General features: G+C 44.7%; 1 protein-coding gene across 3 annotated transcripts in view; it reads left to right on the top strand.

Annotated features, from left to right (window-relative positions):
* APBA2 (amyloid beta precursor protein binding family A member 2) overlaps window positions 1–20,183 on the top strand; it is a 246,621-nt gene that overhangs the window by 187,171 nt on the left and 39,267 nt on the right. For all 3 annotated transcript variants that reach the window (XM_072737070.1, XM_072737071.1, XM_072737067.1), the window contains one exon: window positions 19,427–19,507. In XM_072737070.1, coding sequence (XP_072593171.1) covers window positions 19,427–19,507 — 81 coding nt within the window. The remainder of the gene's footprint in view (window positions 1–19,426; window positions 19,508–20,183) is intronic.

A 20,183-nucleotide genomic window follows, 5' to 3' on the forward strand; every position in this document is an offset into this window, starting at 1 on the left:
ATTCTCCAGATGAGGAACCCTTTGAAATTGGACCAAAAGAGCCACTGTGATAGGATCTTTTTTTTTTTTTTTTAAGATTTTATTTATTTATTCACAAGAGACACAGAGAGAGAGAGAGAGAAAGAGAGAGAGAGGGAGAGACAGGCAGAGGGAGAAGCAGGCTCCATGCAGGGAGCCCGATATGGGACTCGATCCCAGGACCCTGAGGATCACAACCTGAGCCAAAGGCCGACGCTCAACCACTGAGCCACCCGGGCATCCCTCTGACACTCATTTTAAAGCTGGAGAAGTTACGTCATGGCCTCTTTGAACAGTATTGCCTAGCATTTTATTTTGTCCTTGCATGGACAACAGTATTACAATGGAATTAGAAATGGGAATATGGAGAAAGTATCCACCATGGCTCCTACTGCCCTAACAGATGAGCTCTTGGTTTTTCTGTGTTCCTCTTCAGACTCTAGCATTGAACATGAATAATGTATGTGGCTGTCATTGAAGTCCAGATGTAATTTTGCCATCCACCTTTTAGAACATGACATTTTGCAAATGTTTCTCTGTGTTGCCATGTAGTTTTTGGAATCATTTTTACTGACCTTTGAATGTTCCATTCAGGCCACGTGACATCTAATTCATTCATCCCCACATACCCTGCCACTGAGCCTGCCGGTTGAAGGTGGCATTGTCTTTTACCAGTCAAACTGCCATAGACATCTCTGTACAATTTTCCCTTCTTCTGGTTTATTATGTGAAAATAAATTCCCATAGTGGACATGAATGTTGAACATCTCCCCAAGTTTATGTTGCCTACTTGTTTCTCCTTTTCTATGAATTGCTTGATGTGTGCTGTTTATCTTGTGGTATCTGAATGCTTTTCTATTTCCTAGGAGCACTTTGTATGCTCCAGATGCTACTTAGTTGCTACAGATGTTTCCTTTGGTGTGTCTCCTTTGGAAAAGGCTCCAGTTTGCAGGTGGACCTCTCACCTGTGTGATCCTAGTGAGACCAAGAGGTCTGCACTAGGAGGTGGAGGTGGGATGGGGAGGGCAGGATGTGAGAGAACACAAAGGAGATAGGCTCAAGTTGTTTTCAAGACAGAATGGAATTGCGGGGAACAGAGATTTGTGTTGAGTGTTCCTAGAGAAGAAAGAACTATTTCAAAGCAGTGCATGTTTGTTGAGGGGAATTTGGAAAACAGAAGCAAAAAAAATCCCCAAATCTTGCTATCTGGTAGTGCCTGATTCTGTCACTGAATTTTCAAATCAAAGAGGCAAACTACCTGAGAGCATTTCCCAAAGCATCCTGTTAGATGTGTTCTGTAAACACAGCCTGGCTGGTCCTAGTCATTCATGGATTCCATTATCTGTGAATCAGCCTACTCACTGACATTTATGGGTAAGCTTAAAATCAATACTTGTGGCACCTTTGCAAGCATTTGTGGGCCATGCACAGAGAGGCAGAAAAACGTGCGTGATCCCAGCTGAGTTTGAACAAAGAGACACTCTGCCTTCTTGTTGCAGCTCTCACACTGCAAACAGGTGTCCTTTTCATCATCTTTTTTGTGACCTTTTTTTTTTTTTTGCATTTTTGTGCTTTTTTGTGGGATGGTAAAATGACCCCCAAGTGCAGTGGTGGTGTGCTGTCTGATGTTTCTAAGCATGAGAAAGCTGTGATGTGCATTATGGATATGTTGTGTTAGATATTTTCTGTAGGTGTGAGCTGTTATGGAGCTGTTGGCCATGAATCAACAATATGGCACAGCCAGAAAGAGGAAGAGAGAATTTGCCAATCTGTACACAAGGTTGCTCTGCAAAGTGCTAAAGTAATATGTATAGTATATGAGGAAGCATTGGGAAAGGGGCTAACTTTGTGAATTCGTGAGATGACCCACTAATCAAAAGAGCATAAGGAAGGCACTGTGATGAGGCTGAGAGCAAAAGAAATTTATGGTCTCATTATCCAAGGTCAGGGAAATGACTCCTATCAACTTGTTTTATTATAAAGAAATACTAGATATGATTATTTGTGGGAATACACACTAAATAAGGTGTCTAAATAGAAACACATAAAACACGGTTATGTATTGATTGATCGACAAAAATGATGACCACAGATTTTACAGGAACCACATCCGGGTTCTTTCTCCTAGGAGGTGGGTCAGTACTCACACACGGGGAGTTCACAGAAGGCTTATGGAATATAACTCTCACAGACAAGGAGCATTGACTGCATCTGGTTGACAGATGAGTTTGAGAAACTTTACTGCAGAGGTTTCCCATCTCAGAGATTTGCTCCTTGATTGTATGTGTGCTGTGCGAAGTCCCAGACTCAGTGCTAATCAAGATACCTCCAGCCCTGCTTGGCCAGTGTTTCCCAAAAAAACTTGATTATTAGACCCTTTTCTCTCCATGCAGAGCCTGTCAGGAAAATACTGACCATAGTTGCCCATCCTAGGGAACGGGGAGCCAGACTTCCCTAGATCTCTCCCTTCATGGCTCTATTCCAGGATGGTTCAACATCAACCCAAAATGCTGATGATGGAAAAGGTTTCACCTCTGTTGCCATAGGGACCCTTGGCTTCTGAGGAGTTCATGTTTCTTGCTTTGCTATTTGTGGGAAATCCCAGGTGATGGTGGAGGTGAGGCTGCTGTTTGGTGGTCGCAAGCCAGCACTGTGCCCAGGGCTTCCTGTGTCCAATCTAAGTGAATCCTAGAACAGTTGGAAGAGATAGGAACTAGGATTATTCCCATTTTACAGATGAGACGGTTGAGGCTTACGTGGGAAAAGCACCACACCCATGGTCACACAGCTCAAGGTGTAAACAGTCTGTGTTGCACCAAGATTCATGCCTCTCACCACTGCACCATGCAGCTCTTGAAGGGCTTCTTTCTAGAAGAGCTAATGCTGACTTCTGTGGCAGGGGTGTTTGAGTCCGCCTGCTGGAGAATGAGGCAGTGTAGATGAATTGGGCAGTATTCCTCCCCGACAGCAGTATCTCTCCCATTGTGTCCTTATTTACTGGGTAGTTGCAAGGCCTGATGTGCTCCATGGTTCATGATATGTGTGTCATGATACCAGTGAGGTGCCCAGAGTCCTCAAAACCTCTGGTCTGTAAAATTGTCCTAACATCCTGGCTTCATGAGGTCTCAGGCTACAGATCAAAGTAGTCAAATAGAGATTATCTGTGAACTACTTTCCTTAATTTTATCCAGCTTGTTTTATCCAGGTTGATATGAAATATTGATATATTTATATATATATTATATATATATATAATTATGAAATAATGATTAAAGAATATGTGAGCTGCATCCAGCCTAGTTAGTATTGAATAACCAGACTAAATTGCCATTTCTGCACCTTTCTCTGTTGAGTAGAGGGAGGACTCTGGTCTCACAACTCAGGAATGAGCTTTGGGAATTTGGCAAGGCATCCACACACTGCCTATGAAGAGGGGCTTGCTGATCAGTGCTCTTCCTGGGGCTGCTCCTCCATGCTCCTATAAGAGCATATTTGTTTGGCACCAAAGATCATAGTTCCATAGATCTTCAGATCTGTGGATCTTCAGATCTTCAAGCTGTGTGACCACGGGTGTGGTGCTTTTCCCACGTAAGCCTCAGCTGCCTCATTTGGAGCATTCCGTCTAAACCTAATCTAACCTGAACTCTGGAACTAATCTAATCTAAACTAATCTAAAGTGACGGTTCTTGCAGTCTCTGGGTGATGCGCAGTGCATCTGGGTTTGATGAGGACTGGTTCGATTTGGACTGATTCTTTTGGAATCCCATCTTTTTCATGTGTTACCTTGGGACATCTAGCTAGAGAAGAGGTACTCTGAAAATATCTGCTCTGTGCCTGAGACTCCCCCCTTAATAGACTTCCTCCTTTGGGCTCTGAGAGATGTCTTGAGCTGCAGGCATTCCCTGTCCTGTTCTTTGTCCTCTGTGGGCTGGGTGCATATCAGGACTTCAATGACCATCTAGTTCAAAGGGTTTGATTTCTGTGGCAACTGCCCAGAATCGCCTTGCATGCTGGGATTGCACTCTAAATGCATGTTTGAATTTTTGGGGATTTTCAAGATTTCTGTTTATCGCTGGTCCAGCCAGCGCTTTCTGAAAAGAACCCTCTGACAATAGGAAAAAAGGAAAATCAATACATCATAGCCAGCTTAATACAACAGTTAAATTGAGGCGTGATGCAGAGCTTCGAGACCACATCAGATGTACAAGTGTTTATCATTGCTCCTGTGGGGATGGCTTTGCTGTGCTTTGGCATTCAGTTGAGGCTGGCTTTCTGAAGGACTTTTTGAGATTGTGGTAGGAATGCTGGCACCAAATACAGAGGGAAGATGCTAAGTACATGGGTGACCTCAGCCTGCCTGGGGGTAGGGTGGACAGTGGTGCTGTGGGCACTTCCTCTGGGCTGGTGCTTCTCATGCGTGCCCTGTTCAGCGGCATAGGGCATAGGAAGTTGGGATGGGCAACCTGTTTTGCATTAAAGGGTACCATGCCCTGAGGGGCTGAAAGGGGTATCCCAGGATTATTGGCTCCCGGGTAACCTCTCTTGGCATGCTGTGGGGCAGCAGGTGCGCAAAGGGATCTGGTGATTGCACTGTGCCCTGGAGGGAGCATTCCGTCCAAAGCTTGCCATAAGTGAAACAGAGCTGGAGAAAATCTGGGGGCAGGCTCTGAGGGCAGGAATTCTTGGGGAGACAAAGGCATGGCCCAGTCGGGGAAGGTCCTCCCTCACGCCCTGTGCTTCTATGTAGTGTAGGTGGCCTCTTTCTTCCCACAGCCCTGCCCCCTGATTCTGAAGGCACCCCTGCTCCTCTTCCCACCCATAGCATAGGGTCCTATCTTTCTTGTGCACATGGGGAAGTGGCATGGGAGAGTCCTGGGGGCTCCTGTGCCCCTCTCCAGCCTCCTCTGCTCCTCTGGATGATGGGTAGCTGTGGCACCTGCCATAACTAGTTCCTGGGGCCACCCTGAGAAACAAATAACAGGCTGGTATGGTCTTGGCGTTGATCTGTTTAGGTTTCCAAACTTGATATCTCTGGGCCTATTTGTTAAGTCAGCACAATGGCCTTATTTGATTTTTATGAAGCCTCTTGAGGACATGTGACCAGAGGTGGCTGTTGTTGTCACAGAGCAGCTTATTTAGCAGGAATCTGGGATTGCTTAGGTGATTTTAAAATCTCGTTAAAGCCAGGGTCTCTAAAATACTGTTTTATTGTCCAAGAAAATTGTGTAGAGCCCTTCCACTAGCAATAATCTAGAAAGAAACGTTCCCGCCTCTAGCCCTTGATGACAGAGTAAGGTGCAGTGATAAAGAGAGCAGATGCCAGAGCCAGGAAGCCTGGACCTCATCCTGCTGCCCTAGCTCCCAGTTCTGGAACATTCTGGACACATTACATGCACCAACTATGTATACCCTGGGGCTGCAGGGAGCAGAGTTGGTATGGATCAGAGTCTGCAGTGGATATGAGGGGTGTGGAGCACCCCCCTGCATGGTGATAGTGATAATTTCAAGTCCAGAGGAGCCTCTTTCAGGATATGGTGGGAGGTAGTTGGGTGAGGCTCTGCAAACAGTTTGGGTCCAGGGCCAAGCTGTGCAGGACTGGGCACATCTCTGAGCAGGTGGGCATCACTGCCTTCTGGAGTGCCATCACAGGAGGGCTGAAGCCAACACTATGAGGCAGGGTGGGAGGAGGACCAGGACTGGCCAGGGACACCGCAGACAGGTGGGATATGTATATGGTCAGGGTAATACCTGGCAGGACAGAGGTACCAGCTGAGGTAGGGGCAGCTCCAAGGTGTCTTTGGGCTCTCCCCTCTCTGCAGGCCTTCCTCAGGTGGGCCCTGTCCCCTACAGAGACGTCAGGAGTAGGCAGTTCTCACATGCCCACCTGGGGATATCCTCAGTTTCTTTCTGCTCTGGAGTCTGATTTTGGGTGACACCCAAAAATCAGAGTGACACCTACACATCTCCAAGGGTTGCCCTCATTTTCCCACACCACATTCCTAATAGGAAATTAACAGAGAACTCCACTTTCTGGGCAGATGAGCTGGGCTCTGGACCACCATCTCTCACTAATTCCAAGTGGCTTGTCTGAGGCACTCTCCTTAACCTGGAGTATCTGCACATAAGTCCCGCTCTCCTTCAAAGCCAAGTGTCTCCAGCCAGGCTTCCCAGATTCCCTGGGCTGCTGGCATCTGCATTCCTTCCCCAGAAGCCCTTGCATATTGGCACCTGTGATGTGCTAGGTACTGGGGATGCAAAGATTAAAAGTGACATAAGCCCACATTGCAAGCCTTGTTCTAGAGGGAGATAGAGACTCCCCAGCCCAGATGGGGCCAGGTGGTTAGGAGAGGGACTGACTGCAGCAGAGGTGAGAAGCCAAGAAGCTGTGGGACTTCATGGGGGGGGTGGTGCTTTGGGAAGCAAACTAACCAGGTGATGCTGAAGGTGGAGGTGCGTGGGGGCTGGCATTGTGATGGGGGCTGGAAGAGGGAGGAACCTCTTAGGAGAGATCATGCTGGGGAGCCCCCTGCAACTCTGATGGATTATGAGGGCAGAGGTTCACATTTGGGAACCGAAGGCGGTAAATGAGCCGTGTCTATAAGGACAAGAAGGGAGGGGCCTGAGGAGGTGCCAGCAGGGAGAGGATGCCCAGCACGTGTGGATCTTGAATCGACCTGAGTAGCCTGCAGTGTGTATGTCTGGAGCAGGTCTGGGGAGTGGGAGGAGTGGGTGGGAAGGGGACTGAGGCAGGGAGTTGGCCCCCAGGCAGCTCCCCGCCTCAGCCCCTGCAGCACCTCCCACGGTCCCTCACATATTCCAGGGGCTTGCAACTACACAGCCTGCTGACAAAACTGCTGAGTCACATGACAGTCCCTAGGAAGTGCAAGGCTCCATGGAAGAATTTTTAGAAACATCTTCTGTTCAGGAAGAAAGGCCACTTTGCTGAACACAAGACTCAGAGATGTGTGATGTCACACATGGTGCCCTTTCCCAAGGTGTGACAGTGTGGGGGTGGCAGTCATGGAGTTGTCAACCCAAAGCATTTTGATTGCAGCCAAGGCTAATCCATTACTTAAAGCGTCATGGGACTGTGATAACAGGAGGCAAATAGAGAATATCTCCCAACCCTATATGGCTAACACCACAGGCAATTCAGGAAGACTGAGCACATCTCAGAAACTTCGAGAAAGGTGTGGGACAGCATGGCACCTCCAGGGATGTGGATGGACTCCCCAGACCCTGTCAGGTCCAGGTCTGTTTGCTCATTCCACCATCAGCCTTCATAGCAGAGAAGCCGGCCTCTCTCCAAGCCAAGGCCCATACTGTTAGAGCTGAAGGATATTTGGAACTGTGCTTACAGAATCTCATTGTTTGGCTCCTCTGGTTTCAACAGGGAGCATGTGGTCCAGGCCTGCATCTATCTGGTTCCCGTCTCCTTTTAAGATACATTGACTGAGATGGCCATGTAGTGTCTTGGGTGCTGATTCACTGCAGGATCTGTCCCCAGAGTTGGCCACCTTACCCTGCTGTGAGAGCACACAGGCCATACAGGTCAGTGAACCTGAACTTGACTCTGGATAAGGGGTTGTTGCTCAGGAGAGAAGCTTGGGCATGTTATAAAAGTTGGAAGGGTGTTGCTGTTTGGGGAGGTTGCTCATTCATCCTCTCTGGTCAGCCCTCCTCTTCATTGGCCTGGACACTTGCAAGTGGCCTCTCATTTTGCCTCTGAGACCTGTTTGCCCACTCTGATTTCTGATGCAGCCTGACCCCTAACACTCCCCACCCAGCGTTTGAGGCTCTTGCTTCCCTTCAGATCAGCCCTTGGTGCCAGAGAGGAGACAGCTGTTCCTAACTTTCCTTCCCAGCACCCCTGGGTCTGCTGTCTTTGACCATTATGTACACTGACACAGACTCACCTGCCCCATTGTCTTGATCAGACAAGCTTAGACCTGGACCATGCCACACTCAGGCCAGGTGCCTGGGTGCTTCTGGGATCTTGGGACCACTCCTGTTGCTACTTCCTTTTTTTCTCTTCCCTTCCCTTCTCTTCTCTTCTCTTCTCTTCTCTTCTCTTCTCTTCTCTTCTCTTCTCTTCTCTTCTCTTCTCTTCTCTTCTCTTCTCTTCTCTCTCTTCATTCTCTTCATTCTCTTCTCTCTCTTCTCTTCTCTCTCAATTTATTTACCTTAGAGAAAGAAAGCTGGTGGGTACAGAGGGGCAGAGGAAGAGAGAGAATCCTAAGCATACTCTGCACAGAGCATGGAGCCTGATGTGGGGCTTAACTCACAACCCTGAGATCACAACCTGAGCCAAAATCAAGAGTTGGATGCTCAACTGACTGAACCACCCAGGTGCCCCTGCTTCCTCTTTTTCCTGGTCTATTGAAAATAGAAGCTCCTCCTTCTCATAATCTGTCCCCTCCCCCTCCCTCCCTCCCTCCCTTCCTCCCTCCCTTTCCTCCTTCCTTCCATCCCTTCTTGGAACCCAAGTATATAAAGGTAGCATATTAGTTACTTTGAGAAATAAGAATGTTAATCTTTAAGAGAAGAGGAGTGATCTAGCCACTCATCAGTCCTCAAAACCTGCTCCAGAAAACAAAACCAGTGGCAGATCAGGGCTCTTTTTGCTGCAGCAAATTTGCAATTATGGGAGATGTTGTGACATGAAATTGCTGCCCAAGGTTTTTCTTGCCTAATATCTCATTAATATTCAATCTCCAACTCTCTTTTTTTTATATGTATTCAGTGGGTTTCAATTGACTGGATTCATTATTCTTGTTTTTTTTTTTAAAGAAAAAAATATTTATTTATTCATGAGAGAGAGAGAGAGAGAGAGGGAGAGACACAGGCAGAGGGACAAGCAGGCTCCATGTAGGGAGCCCAACGTAGGACTCGATCCGGGGTCCCCAGGATCAGTCCCTGAGCAGAAGGTGGCGCTGAGCTACCCAGGCTGCCCTCCAACTCTTTTAAATGCCAAGAAGAATGAAACATAATGAATTAACAACCCAAAGAACCACAGTTGTGATAAAGTACAAAAGAAAAGACTTTAGGGCACCTGGTTGGCTCAGTTGGTTAAGCATCTGCCTTCAGCTCAGATCATGATCCCAGGTCTTAGGATTGAGCCCCACATCAGGCTTCCTGCTCAGTGGGGAAGTCTCCATCCCCCTCTGCCTCTGCCCCCTCCCTCCAACCCCCCCCCCACTCTCTCTATCTCTCAAATAAATAAATGGGATCTTTTTATAAAGTAAAAAAAAAAAAAGACTTTTATATGCAGTGGAATATTATTCAGCCAGAAAAGGGAAGGGAATCCTGCACCTGCTGCAACATTGACGGACCTTGAGGATACTACACTTAGTGAAATGAGCCAGTCACAAAAAAGACAAATCCTGTATGATTCCACGTATGTGAGATTCCCAGAGTAATCAAATTCATAGAGACACAGAGTGAGATGATGGCTGCCAGAGGCTGGAGAGGGGGAATGGGAAGTTCATGTTTAATGGGTGCGGAGTTTCTGTTAGAGAAGATGAAAAGTTCTGTGGATGGGTGGTGATAATGGTTGCACAACAGTGTCAGTGCATTTCATGCCACTTTAACTGTCCACTTAAAAATGATTGAAATGATAAATTTTATTTTATGTATATTTACCACAATAAAAAAATAAAGAAGGAAAGAAAAAAAGAAAAGAAGGAAAGAAAAAAGAAAGAAGGAAGAAAGAAAGAAAGAAGAAAGAAAAAGAAAGAAAGAAAGAAAGAAAGAAAAGAAAAAAAGAAAAGGGAAGAAAGGCTCTTGGCTCATTTATTAGCTTGAGCCAATTTGAATCATCTAAAACTAAGTTGAGCCAATCTGAAACCATGTAACCAGTATCAGACAAACATGCGCGCACGCGCACACACACACACACATTTTGGGTCAATCAAAACCAGTTTGGTGTAGTCACAGTCAAGATGAACTGACCTCATTCATTTGGGCCTGTGGACAATGATATGTGTGGCCAAAAGGCAGTGGGTCTGATCATTTTTAAGTAAGATAATTGAGGTCCTACTTTGTTGATATCATTCAAATAAATCATTAAAATAACAGCTAGTTCTGGGGCATCTGGGTGGCTCAGTGGATGAACATCTGACTCTTGATTTCAGCTCAGGTCACAATCTTGGGGTCTTGAGATCAAGCCCCGTGTCAGGCTCCTTGCTCAGTGAGGAGTCTGCTTGTCCCTCTGCCCTTCTCCCTACTTTTGCACAATCTCTCCTTCTCTCTCTCTCTCTCTCTCTCTCTCAAATAAATAAACAAAAATCTTAAAAAGAATAACAGCTAGCTCTCTTCTCCCTCCTTATCCTCAGTGTTAGGAAAACCGAATATTCTATGTTGTATAATCACAGAAGTTGAGCAGGTAGATTTAGTAGAAGCTAACTGGGTCATTGGAATACTCTTTCCAAATTAGCTGGTTAAACTTATTTTTCAAATTATGAATCATAAGACTTTGTTTTAGTCTGTTAGTGTTTGCAGGCCTAGTCGTTTATTACTTAGGACTAATAATAATGACTGAAACATAGAAGTCCTGGTGTGAGAGGAACGTAGTCATGGCAGTTCCATGTTGGGAACAGTGGTCTGTTTAGATGAGTAGAAGTCCAATATAGAATTCCAACATTGACTTAGTATTGCTCATTTGATTTCCTTTTGACTTATGCACCTTTGTTTCCTTCCTCAGATGTCAAGCTAGCTTTTGCAGAATGGGAGCATGGGGCTCTTGACTGGGTATGGGAAGAAGCTTCAGTTTTTTGGGAGAATGCAAGCACCTGCCAGAAGGGCCAAGAGAACTATTCTTCTGTCCTGGAGGACTGCTGTCATTAAATTGCTCACACAGGGCTTCCCACCTTTAAATTAGCAGGATGGGAAGATAACACCAGTGTTTCCAGCCAGCTTGTAGAACCTATGGGAGAAGCAACCCCGATGGCCCCCCAGCCACAGTTTTAGAAAGGGGTGGTGTAGGTTTTCTCCTTTGAGAATTGAATGAAACCAAATGGAAGATTCCCAAGTTCCATAGCACACTTTGCGCCTTCCTTTCCACAAATGAGTCCAAATGTGACCCGGTATGTGAGGCAGGTGACCAGGAGAGATGAGTCTCTGTGACATCTGGACAGCTCACCTCCTTCTTTTGGCCTTCGTATCCAAGGAGAGAGTCAGTCCTGCACAAGCTGGTGGGTGACCTTCAGCTAAACTAAAGTGAATAACACAGGCAGGGATGGTACATCTTTGATCCTTAAAGGGCTCTGGTTAGTTTTCCTTTCTACAATATTTAAAAATAATTTTTAAAGATTTAGAGAGAGAGAGAGAGAGAGAGAGAGAGCACGCCAGGGGAAGGGCAAAGAAAGAGGGAGAGAAATCCCTAAGCAGACTCCCTGCTGAGTGCAAAGCCCAACACAGAGCTTGATCCCAGTACTCTGAGATCATCGACCCAAGCCAGAGTCAAGAGTCAGACACTTAACCCACTGAGCCACCCAGGAGCCCCATCCACATTATTTTTAAATTGTACTGATACACACATAAAATTTACTATTTTGATCATTTTAAAGGGTATGGTTTGGTGGCATTTAGTGCAGTGTTGTGCAATCACCACTATTTGGCCAGGACATTCTCATCACCCTAAAAGGAGAGCCCATACTTATTAAACAGTCACTATGCATTCCCCCCACACACACAGCCTCTGCCAATGATAAATCTACTTTCTCCATATATAGATTTGCCTGTTTCTAGACACTTCCATCTAAGTGGAAGCATACAGTATGTGACCTTGTGTGTCTGGCTTCTTTCACTGAGCATGTTGTTTTCAGGGTTCCTTCATGTTATATAGCATATGTCAGGAACTCGTTCCTTTCTATGATTCAGTGATATTCCATTGAAGGGATATACCATATTTGTTTATCCATTCATTTGTGGACAGACATTCACATTGTTTCTGCCTTCTGACTGTTGTGAGTAATGCTGCCCTGAATTTTTGGGTACGAGATTTTGTGTAGATCGCTGTTTTCTGCTCTTTTGGGAGTGGAATTCCTGGATCATATAGGCATTCAGTGTGCACCTTTCTGAGGATTCATACTGTTTTCTACAACAGCTCAACATTTTACGTTTCCACCAATAATGCACCAGGGTCCTGGTTGCACCCAAATGAAAAAGATTTAATAGCCCCCAAGGCTTTGATGGTTCAGCCTTTGGACTCCCCCTTTAGCCTTTCAGGCCAGATCACACAGGAACTTCTGTTGTTCATTTGTGCATTTGTTCAATGTCTGGCTTGCCCCACAGAGGGTCTGTAGCTAGCAGGACTACTGAGCTGTGCCATGCTGGATGGGGAGCTACCTCAGGTCAAGATCTTCATTGCATTTGTCTTCTGATCCTCAATGTGAGGCACTCGGCACCATGCAGGATACCTAGCTGGTGCTTGCTTGGGACTGGCTGTATGGACATAGCCTTTGGACAGTGCTTCATGAAGGAGTAATTTGCTTCTACTTTGAAATGCTGGGCTAAGCACCCCAGGCACCAGTGAAGCACAGAGTCAAGGACATGCGAGGTGGTCCTGGTGATCAGTAGAAGTTTTAGCAGACCAGGTATAGAGAACAAGACCAGGCCCTGAGTGTGCCAGGTGGGGGTTGGTGGAGGTGGCAGCCTGCCAGGCCCCAGGTAGGGCTGGCATATCTAGTAAATAATCAGACACTCAGTTAAGCTTGAACTTTGGACAGATGATGCATAATTTATTTTAGTATAGGTATATTCCATAAAATATCTAGTTGGGGGTGGGTGGAGGGCGAGTGGGGAGAGACTCTCATTCCTCCTCCTGTTCCCAGGTCCACTTGGAGATGTTAAAAGATAGACCTACTGGCTGGTTTTCCTAATGGACCTTGGCATAATTCTTTTAAGCTGCAGATTGGCTTCAAAAAGATACGATCACCCCCATGGGGCTGACTGTTATAAGAATAAATACTCCATCCAGGCACTCATTCTTCTCTAGACAAATGTCATGGGAGTGATCAGAATCATAAGAGGAATGGAAGGAAAAGAACAATATTGTCATTTTTCTGAGCCATCTGCCTGTCAGGAGAAGGGCTCGTGAAATCTGTTCAGGTGCAAAGTTAGACCTTCATGTGGACCGTGGTGGCTGATGCTCTCAGATCAGCCACCTCTGAGCACCCGACATGCAGCAGGTCCTGGCTGACCCCTGCTGAATGGGACAGAGGAAGGCATCTTTGCTGGGTGGCCAATGCCTTTGGAAACAGGGAGCATGAAGTGAATTCCAGAGAAGGCTGCCACCTCCTGAGTCATTCATAAGCTTATTTTCTCTAACAAGGAGTCATGTGGGAGGGGAGACAGCACAGTTTTGTGGGAAGGTTGTGGCTTGCCTGGCTTTGAGCTGACACTCTGTCCCTCCATGTGTCACTAATATGCTTGTCATTCAGGAGACTGCTTGGGAATGTTTGGTTTTTATTACAGATGGCATGAGTGTGGGTATACTTGTTTGCTGTTGTTTCACGTCAAGCCATGTGGGTGACATTGCTGTATTTTCTGTTTAATCAAGCAGACAAAATCAGAATTGGCACTTGAAAAAAGTCCTAGTTTTAGTTGCACCAACTGGAGCCAAGATACTTATTAGAACAATTTATTCGAATTAATATATTTTTATTGCAGGCAAATCATCCCTGCCCTGAGCAGCTGTCTCTGGTCCTGGCATGTCATGAACTTGTCTGTGCCACACATTCATGTTCTGTGCTCTCAAAGCTCTGGGGAGGGGGTCCCACCACATACCATATCGCCAGATTTTACTTCACATGTTCCACTTACCATCCTTCTCTCAGTGAATGGTTGGCAAGGCTTCTAGCCCATGGCAACAAGAACACCCCACTGCTCTCACCTGGTGAGGGACATGGCCCTGCTTCCCTGTTGGCCATGAAGAACTGAGGTGTCTCTGGCTGGCATCTCTTTTTGAGGGCTGGCTAGCTGCTGTACTTTGGGGAGTTCACAAAAGGATTAAATAGCATCTTCATCTCAGATGCCGGGAGCCCCAAATCCACGTGGGCCTCTACGATGCTAATTTCAGATGCTGCACCCCATGCTGCCAAGCGCAACCCCCGCCTTGCCCTCAAGATGAAAATTAGAGCGCCAGATGGGCTCTCCCAGGCCACCTCTCTGAAAACAACCCTGGCAGTTTATTAGGAGATGTGGTTGTCATGGTGATGAGTGGAGAAAATGCTGACACAGAGGAAAGGTTTGGGCTTTGGGGGGGCAGGGAATTGCCATCATAAGTGAATCTGAGACCCTGTATTGCCCATGGTCACCACATGCTATAGCCCTGTGCCTGGTGTTAAGGACAGATGGGGGGGTGCAGCATCCAGCCTATGCCCCCCGACCAAGCCCTAATCCCATGGGGGCTGCGCCCGCAGAGGGTCACCTCTTCCATTTGCCAAAGCCACCCAGTGTAAGACAAGCAGCAGTCCTGACATTGCCTTTTTCCATAATGGATCTGGCACCCTGACAACAGTCTGTTACCCTATATCCATGGCAGAAAATTTAGATCCCATCCCAAGCTGTAATGTTTGTAGAAGCAGTGTTATCTTAGTCCATTTGGGCTGCTATTACAAAAATACCATAGACTGGGTGGCTTATAAACAACAGACATTTATTTCTCACAGTTGTGGAGGCAAGCAGTCCAGATCAAGTTGCCAGCAGATCTGGTGTCTGGTGGGGGCCACTGCCTGGTTCATAGCCAGAGTCTTCTCGCTGTGTCCTCACATGGTGGAAGGGGTGAGGGAGCTCTCTGGGGTCTCTTTTGTAAGAACAGTAATCCTATTCATGAGGGCTGCATCCTTACAAGCTCATCTAATCCCAGTTATATCCCAAAGGCCCCATCTCCTTGGAGGTTAAGTTTCAATATATGAAATTGATGGGGACATATTCAGTGTACACGAGGTGTGGTTGGCCTATTTTCGCTTGTCAGTTGTTTGTTTTGTTTCCTTAGGGGTTTTTGAAATGTCCATTTAGCTTCTAGTAAGGCAATGCAGCACCTTTAGGAAATGAAATCTGTGAACGCAGCCTAGGGAAAGTCACCAGGTTAGAGATCTTTCAAACAAAAGGGAAAACACAGATGTGCTATAAGTGGACCTTGAAATAGCTAGGGGTACAAGACAACAAAGTTTTCTGGGAGGGTGTTGCAAATTTGAGTTTTACTTAAGGTGGATGGGAATAGCATTTCAGGTGAGAGCTCCCACTGTACCCTTTGGGAGATTTTGCCTGGCATACCTTGGCAACAAAGGGAGGTGCAGAACCAGTGAGGCAGAGGGAAGAATTAACTCTGACTTTGGGATACAAACCTGGCTCCAGTAGGAACCTGGAAAGAGTAGTCCCCAAATCAGGCTTGGCCCTATAGGAAGGGGTACTGTCAGTTTGGCTTGGTCAGCATGGGGTCTACTGAGGTGGAGACCCTGGGTGGATCACAGCTCTCTCATCTAGGGAAGGATGGGTTCAGCTCCCAGAAGAAGGGCTAGGAAGGGCAGAGGAGCATGCCAGTGATCTCAGACTTGCCCAAGCCCCAGAGCCCTACCTTAGGACGTACTAGGGCAGCCAGGTGAAGCCAGGGCCCATGTGCATTATCTGAGAGCTCATGGGGCTTGGGGTAAGGATGGTTCTTTGGGCTTCCAGCAAAGGAAGCAAGGACCAACCAGATATTTAATATCTTCTTTTTTTAAAATTTTTTTTTAATTTTTATTTACTTATGATAGTCACAGAGAGAGGAGAGAGGCAGAGACACAGGCAGAGGGAGAAGCAGGCTCCATGCACCGGGAGCCTGATGTGGGATTCGATCCCAGGTCTCCAGGATCGCGCCCTGGGCCAAAGGCAGGCGCCAAACCCCTGCGCCACCCAGGGATCCCTATTTAATATCTTCTGGGCCCCAGCTGAACCTCTGCTTCCCCTTCATTCTTGGAAAGCCTCGTTTCTTCCTGTAGCTTGAGTTCTGATTTTCTTTCAGAATATGGTGATGCCCTACTTTCTTCCTCTGTGCAAAATCTTCCCCATGCTTGAAGTCCAGCCCCACTTTTCCCACCTCCCAACTGAGACATTCTTGTCCTCCCTACTGTCCCTGTCCCACTGCTGCTGAAACATAGTGGTGGGCCCTCAACTAGGAACCCTTGAGCTGCTTGGTGCCGTCAGTGCCAGGAGGGTGAGCCCATGTCTCTTCATTTTTCTTTTTCTTTTTTACTTCTTCATTTTTCTTTAGCCCTCCCAGACAGATTGAATGACATTAAGGAACACAACAGTGACAGTCTAGACAGGGAAGAAGACCAACAGTGACATTGTGCTATGCCACCTAGACCTGTGGGCACCTAGCCCTTAGTGCCAACACTCACTCAGTGAGTGAGTGAGAACCTCAGTCCTGTCAATTGTAAAGCAAGTGTAGGAATAGTATAACATAGTTATTTTCTAAATAAGCATGAGTATAGTATATATTTATATTTATAATGTAAATATAAATTTACTTATTTATAAGTATGACTTATTAATGTCATTGTATCATCATCATCATTATATTGTTAATGCTTGACAATTTATTTCCAGAAAGTTCTGGAACTTCACGTGATGGCTTACTAAAACCTTCCTTTGTGGTCTGGACAGTGATTTTGGTACAATGGATCTGGCCACTTATCTTCTGGATGGTACAAGGCACTAAATAGAGATACCTAAACTTTAAATTTTGTTAATTGAAATTCTGGTTGGATGCTCTCTTTAAGAGAAGACTTTTGACATAGGCTTGGGGCATTTTGTTTTTTCTAGTAGTAGATTGATTACTTTGCAGTAATTAAAGAATTTAGATTTTAGAGTTTAGAATTTGCATTAAATTAAGAATTTGGGTTTTTGAGAAGTATGATTTTAACTCTTGGACACTATTGTTGGGAATGTAAAATGGTATAGTTGCTATGGAAAACACTATGTGGGCTCCTAAAAAAATTAAAAATAAAATCACAGTGTAATCCTGCAATTTCACTTAAAGGTGTATACCCAGAGAATTTAAACAAGAACTCTAAGAGTTCTCGCACCCATGTTCAGAGCAGCATTATTCACAATAGCCAAAAAGAGGAAGCAACCCAGTGTCCATCGACAGATGAATGGATAAATAAAATGCAGTATATATAAATGGTGGAATATTATTCAGCCTTAAAAAAGCAGGAAATTATGACAAATGTTACAACATGAGGGAACCCCATGAAAACATGATGCTGAGTGAAATAAACAAGTCACTGAAAGAGAAATCCTGTAAGATTCCACCTGGAGTAGTTAAATTGATAGAGACCACCAGGGACTGGAGGGAGAGTGGGTAATGTGAGAATCTGTATTTAATGCATACATAGTTTCAGATATGCAAGATGAAAAGAATTCTGAAAATGGATGGTGGTGATACTTGCACAATGTTAATGTCCTTAATGCCACCGAACCATATACTTAAAGTGGGTAAGATGGCAAATTTAATGTTATGTGTATATTACCACAATTTTAATAAATAATAAAATTAGAAAACCTGATTCAAAATATGAGGAAGACAAAAACAAATAGAAAGGCATATCATGCTCATAGAATGGAAATTAACATTGTTAAAATGCCCATCCTACACAAAGCAATCTACAGATTCGGTGCAATCCCACTCAAAATACCAATAGCATTTTTCATAGAACTAGAACAGATAATTCTAAAATTTGTACATAAACACAAAAGGCCCCAAATAGCCAAAGCAATGTTGAGAAAGAAGAATGAAGCTTAAAAGTATCACAATCCCAGGTTTCAGGATATACTACAAGGTGCTAGTAATCAAAACAGTATGGTACTGACACAGAAATAGACACAGCAGATCAATGAAGCAGAATAGAAAGTCAAGAAATAAACCCACACATATATGGTCAAATAACCTCAACATAGGAGGCAAGAATACACAGCAGGAGAAAGATGGTCTCCCAGTAATGGTGCTGGGAAACCTGGACAGCTGGCTACATGCAGATGAGTGAAACTGGAAATTTTCTTATACCATAAACAAACTCCAAATGAATTTAAGATTTAAATGTGAGATCTGAAACCATGAAAATCCTCGAAGAGATAACCAAGGCACTACTTTCTCTGGCATTGTCTATATCAACATTTTTCTAGATATGTCTTCTGAGGCAAGGGAAACAAAAGCAAAAATAAACTTGGGACTTCATTAAAATAAAAAGCTTTTGCATAGCAAAGAAACCATCAACAAAACAAGAGACAACCACTGAAGAGCAGAAGATGTTTACAAATGATATGTCCAATTAGAAGTTAATATTTATGCAACTCAATCCCAATACAAAAACCCATTAAAAAATGAGCGGAGACATGAATACTTTTTCAAAGAAGACATACAGACGACCAACACACCCATGAAAAGACGTTCAACATCACTCAGTGTTAGGGAAATGCAAATCAAAACTATAATGGGGTATCACCTCATATATGTCAGAATAGCTAAAAGAAAAAAAAAGAAAAAATAGCAAGTATTAGTGAGGATGTGGAGAAAAGGAAATTATTTTGTACTGCTGGTGGAAATGTAAGTTGGAGCAACCACTGTGGAAGACAGTATGGAGGTTCCTCAAAAAATTAAAAATAGAACTACCCTACAATTCAGTAATTCCACTGCTGGTGGAATTTATCCAAAGAAAAGAAAAACACTAACTCAAAACGATATATACACCCCCATGTTTATTGTAGCATTATTTACAATAGTCAAAATATGGAAGCAGCCCAAGTGCCCATCAATAGATAAATGGGTAAAGAAGATGTGTATATAAATACAATGGAATATTGCTCAGCCATTAAAATGAATGAGATCTTGCCATTTATAACAACATGGATGGACCTGGAAGGTATTATGCTAAGTGAAATAAACCAGGTAGAGAAAGACAAATACCATATAGTTTCACTTATATGTGGAATCTGAAAGACTGGGCAAACCAACAAAAAACAGAAACAGAGTCATAAGTACAGAGAACGAACTGGTGGTTTCCAGAGGGTAATGAGTTGGGGAATGGGCACAATAGGGGAAGGCGATTAAGGGGCACAAACATCCAGTTTTAAAATAAGTCACAGAGATGAAAAGTACAGCATAGATGTGTAGTCAATAATATTGTAATAATCCTGTGTGGTGACGGTAAAAAAAGAGAAAATATGATTCAAAACATTTTATAAATACAATAGAATACATGTTAATTGTAGAAAAGTTTAAACTGTATGTGTGCACACACATGTATATACACACACATACTTACATACACATGCATTTCACAGAATTGTATTAGATTGTATCTTGGTTCACTTCTCTAACATATAAAAGCACCATCTTCATCTTTAACTTCTGGGTTTCTAGGTTTGCAATGGCTTGGAGCAGCCAAGGAAGCAGCAGCGCTCTGATCTCAATGGACCTGTGGACAATAACAACATCCCAGAGGTAATTGTTTCCAAGGATAAGAGTTGTGGTCTAAGTCCTAATATTGAAACTACCCATGCCATCATGGTCTGCTCACCCTCTCTACCATGTACTTATCCCACCCAATGCCTTGGAAAAGGGGATTCAGTGCATTTAAGCAAAGATGGGTGTCCCTGTAGAAGAAAGGAAAGGTTCTTTCCTGCCAATTCAGGCTCACACCACTGTGTATTTATGTTTTCCAATGACCTGTGTGTGTGGGGGGGGGGGGGGCTGGGGTGGAGGGTTCATTTGTGCTCCCTGCTTTGACAAAAACTCGTTCTATCCCATTATCTGACAGCTGTGTTGGACCAGAACATTCTTTGTCATGAAGGACTGTCCTTTCTACTATAGGATTTTTAGAAGCATCCTTGACCTCTACCCACTAGATGCTAGTAGCACACAACCTCCTCCCCAAGCTGTGACATCCAAAAATGTCTACAGACATTGCCAAATGTCCCCTTGGGAACAAATATCATTCTGGTTGAGAACCATTGTTCCAAACCAACAGCACGGTTTTAAAAAACAATCCTATACAAACTAATACTGCCTTGATGGATGTTGTTAAAATGAGGCCTTATGCAAGCAATTTCCCTTTTCTGGATGACATTGTTTAGATGAGATTTTCTAGCTTTGATGAAATAGGTCTGGCCATCCATAG

This window comes from Vulpes vulpes, chromosome 14 (assembly GCF_048418805.1).
Source record: "Vulpes vulpes isolate BD-2025 chromosome 14, VulVul3, whole genome shotgun sequence".
Taxonomy (NCBI): Eukaryota; Metazoa; Chordata; class Mammalia; order Carnivora; family Canidae; genus Vulpes; species Vulpes vulpes.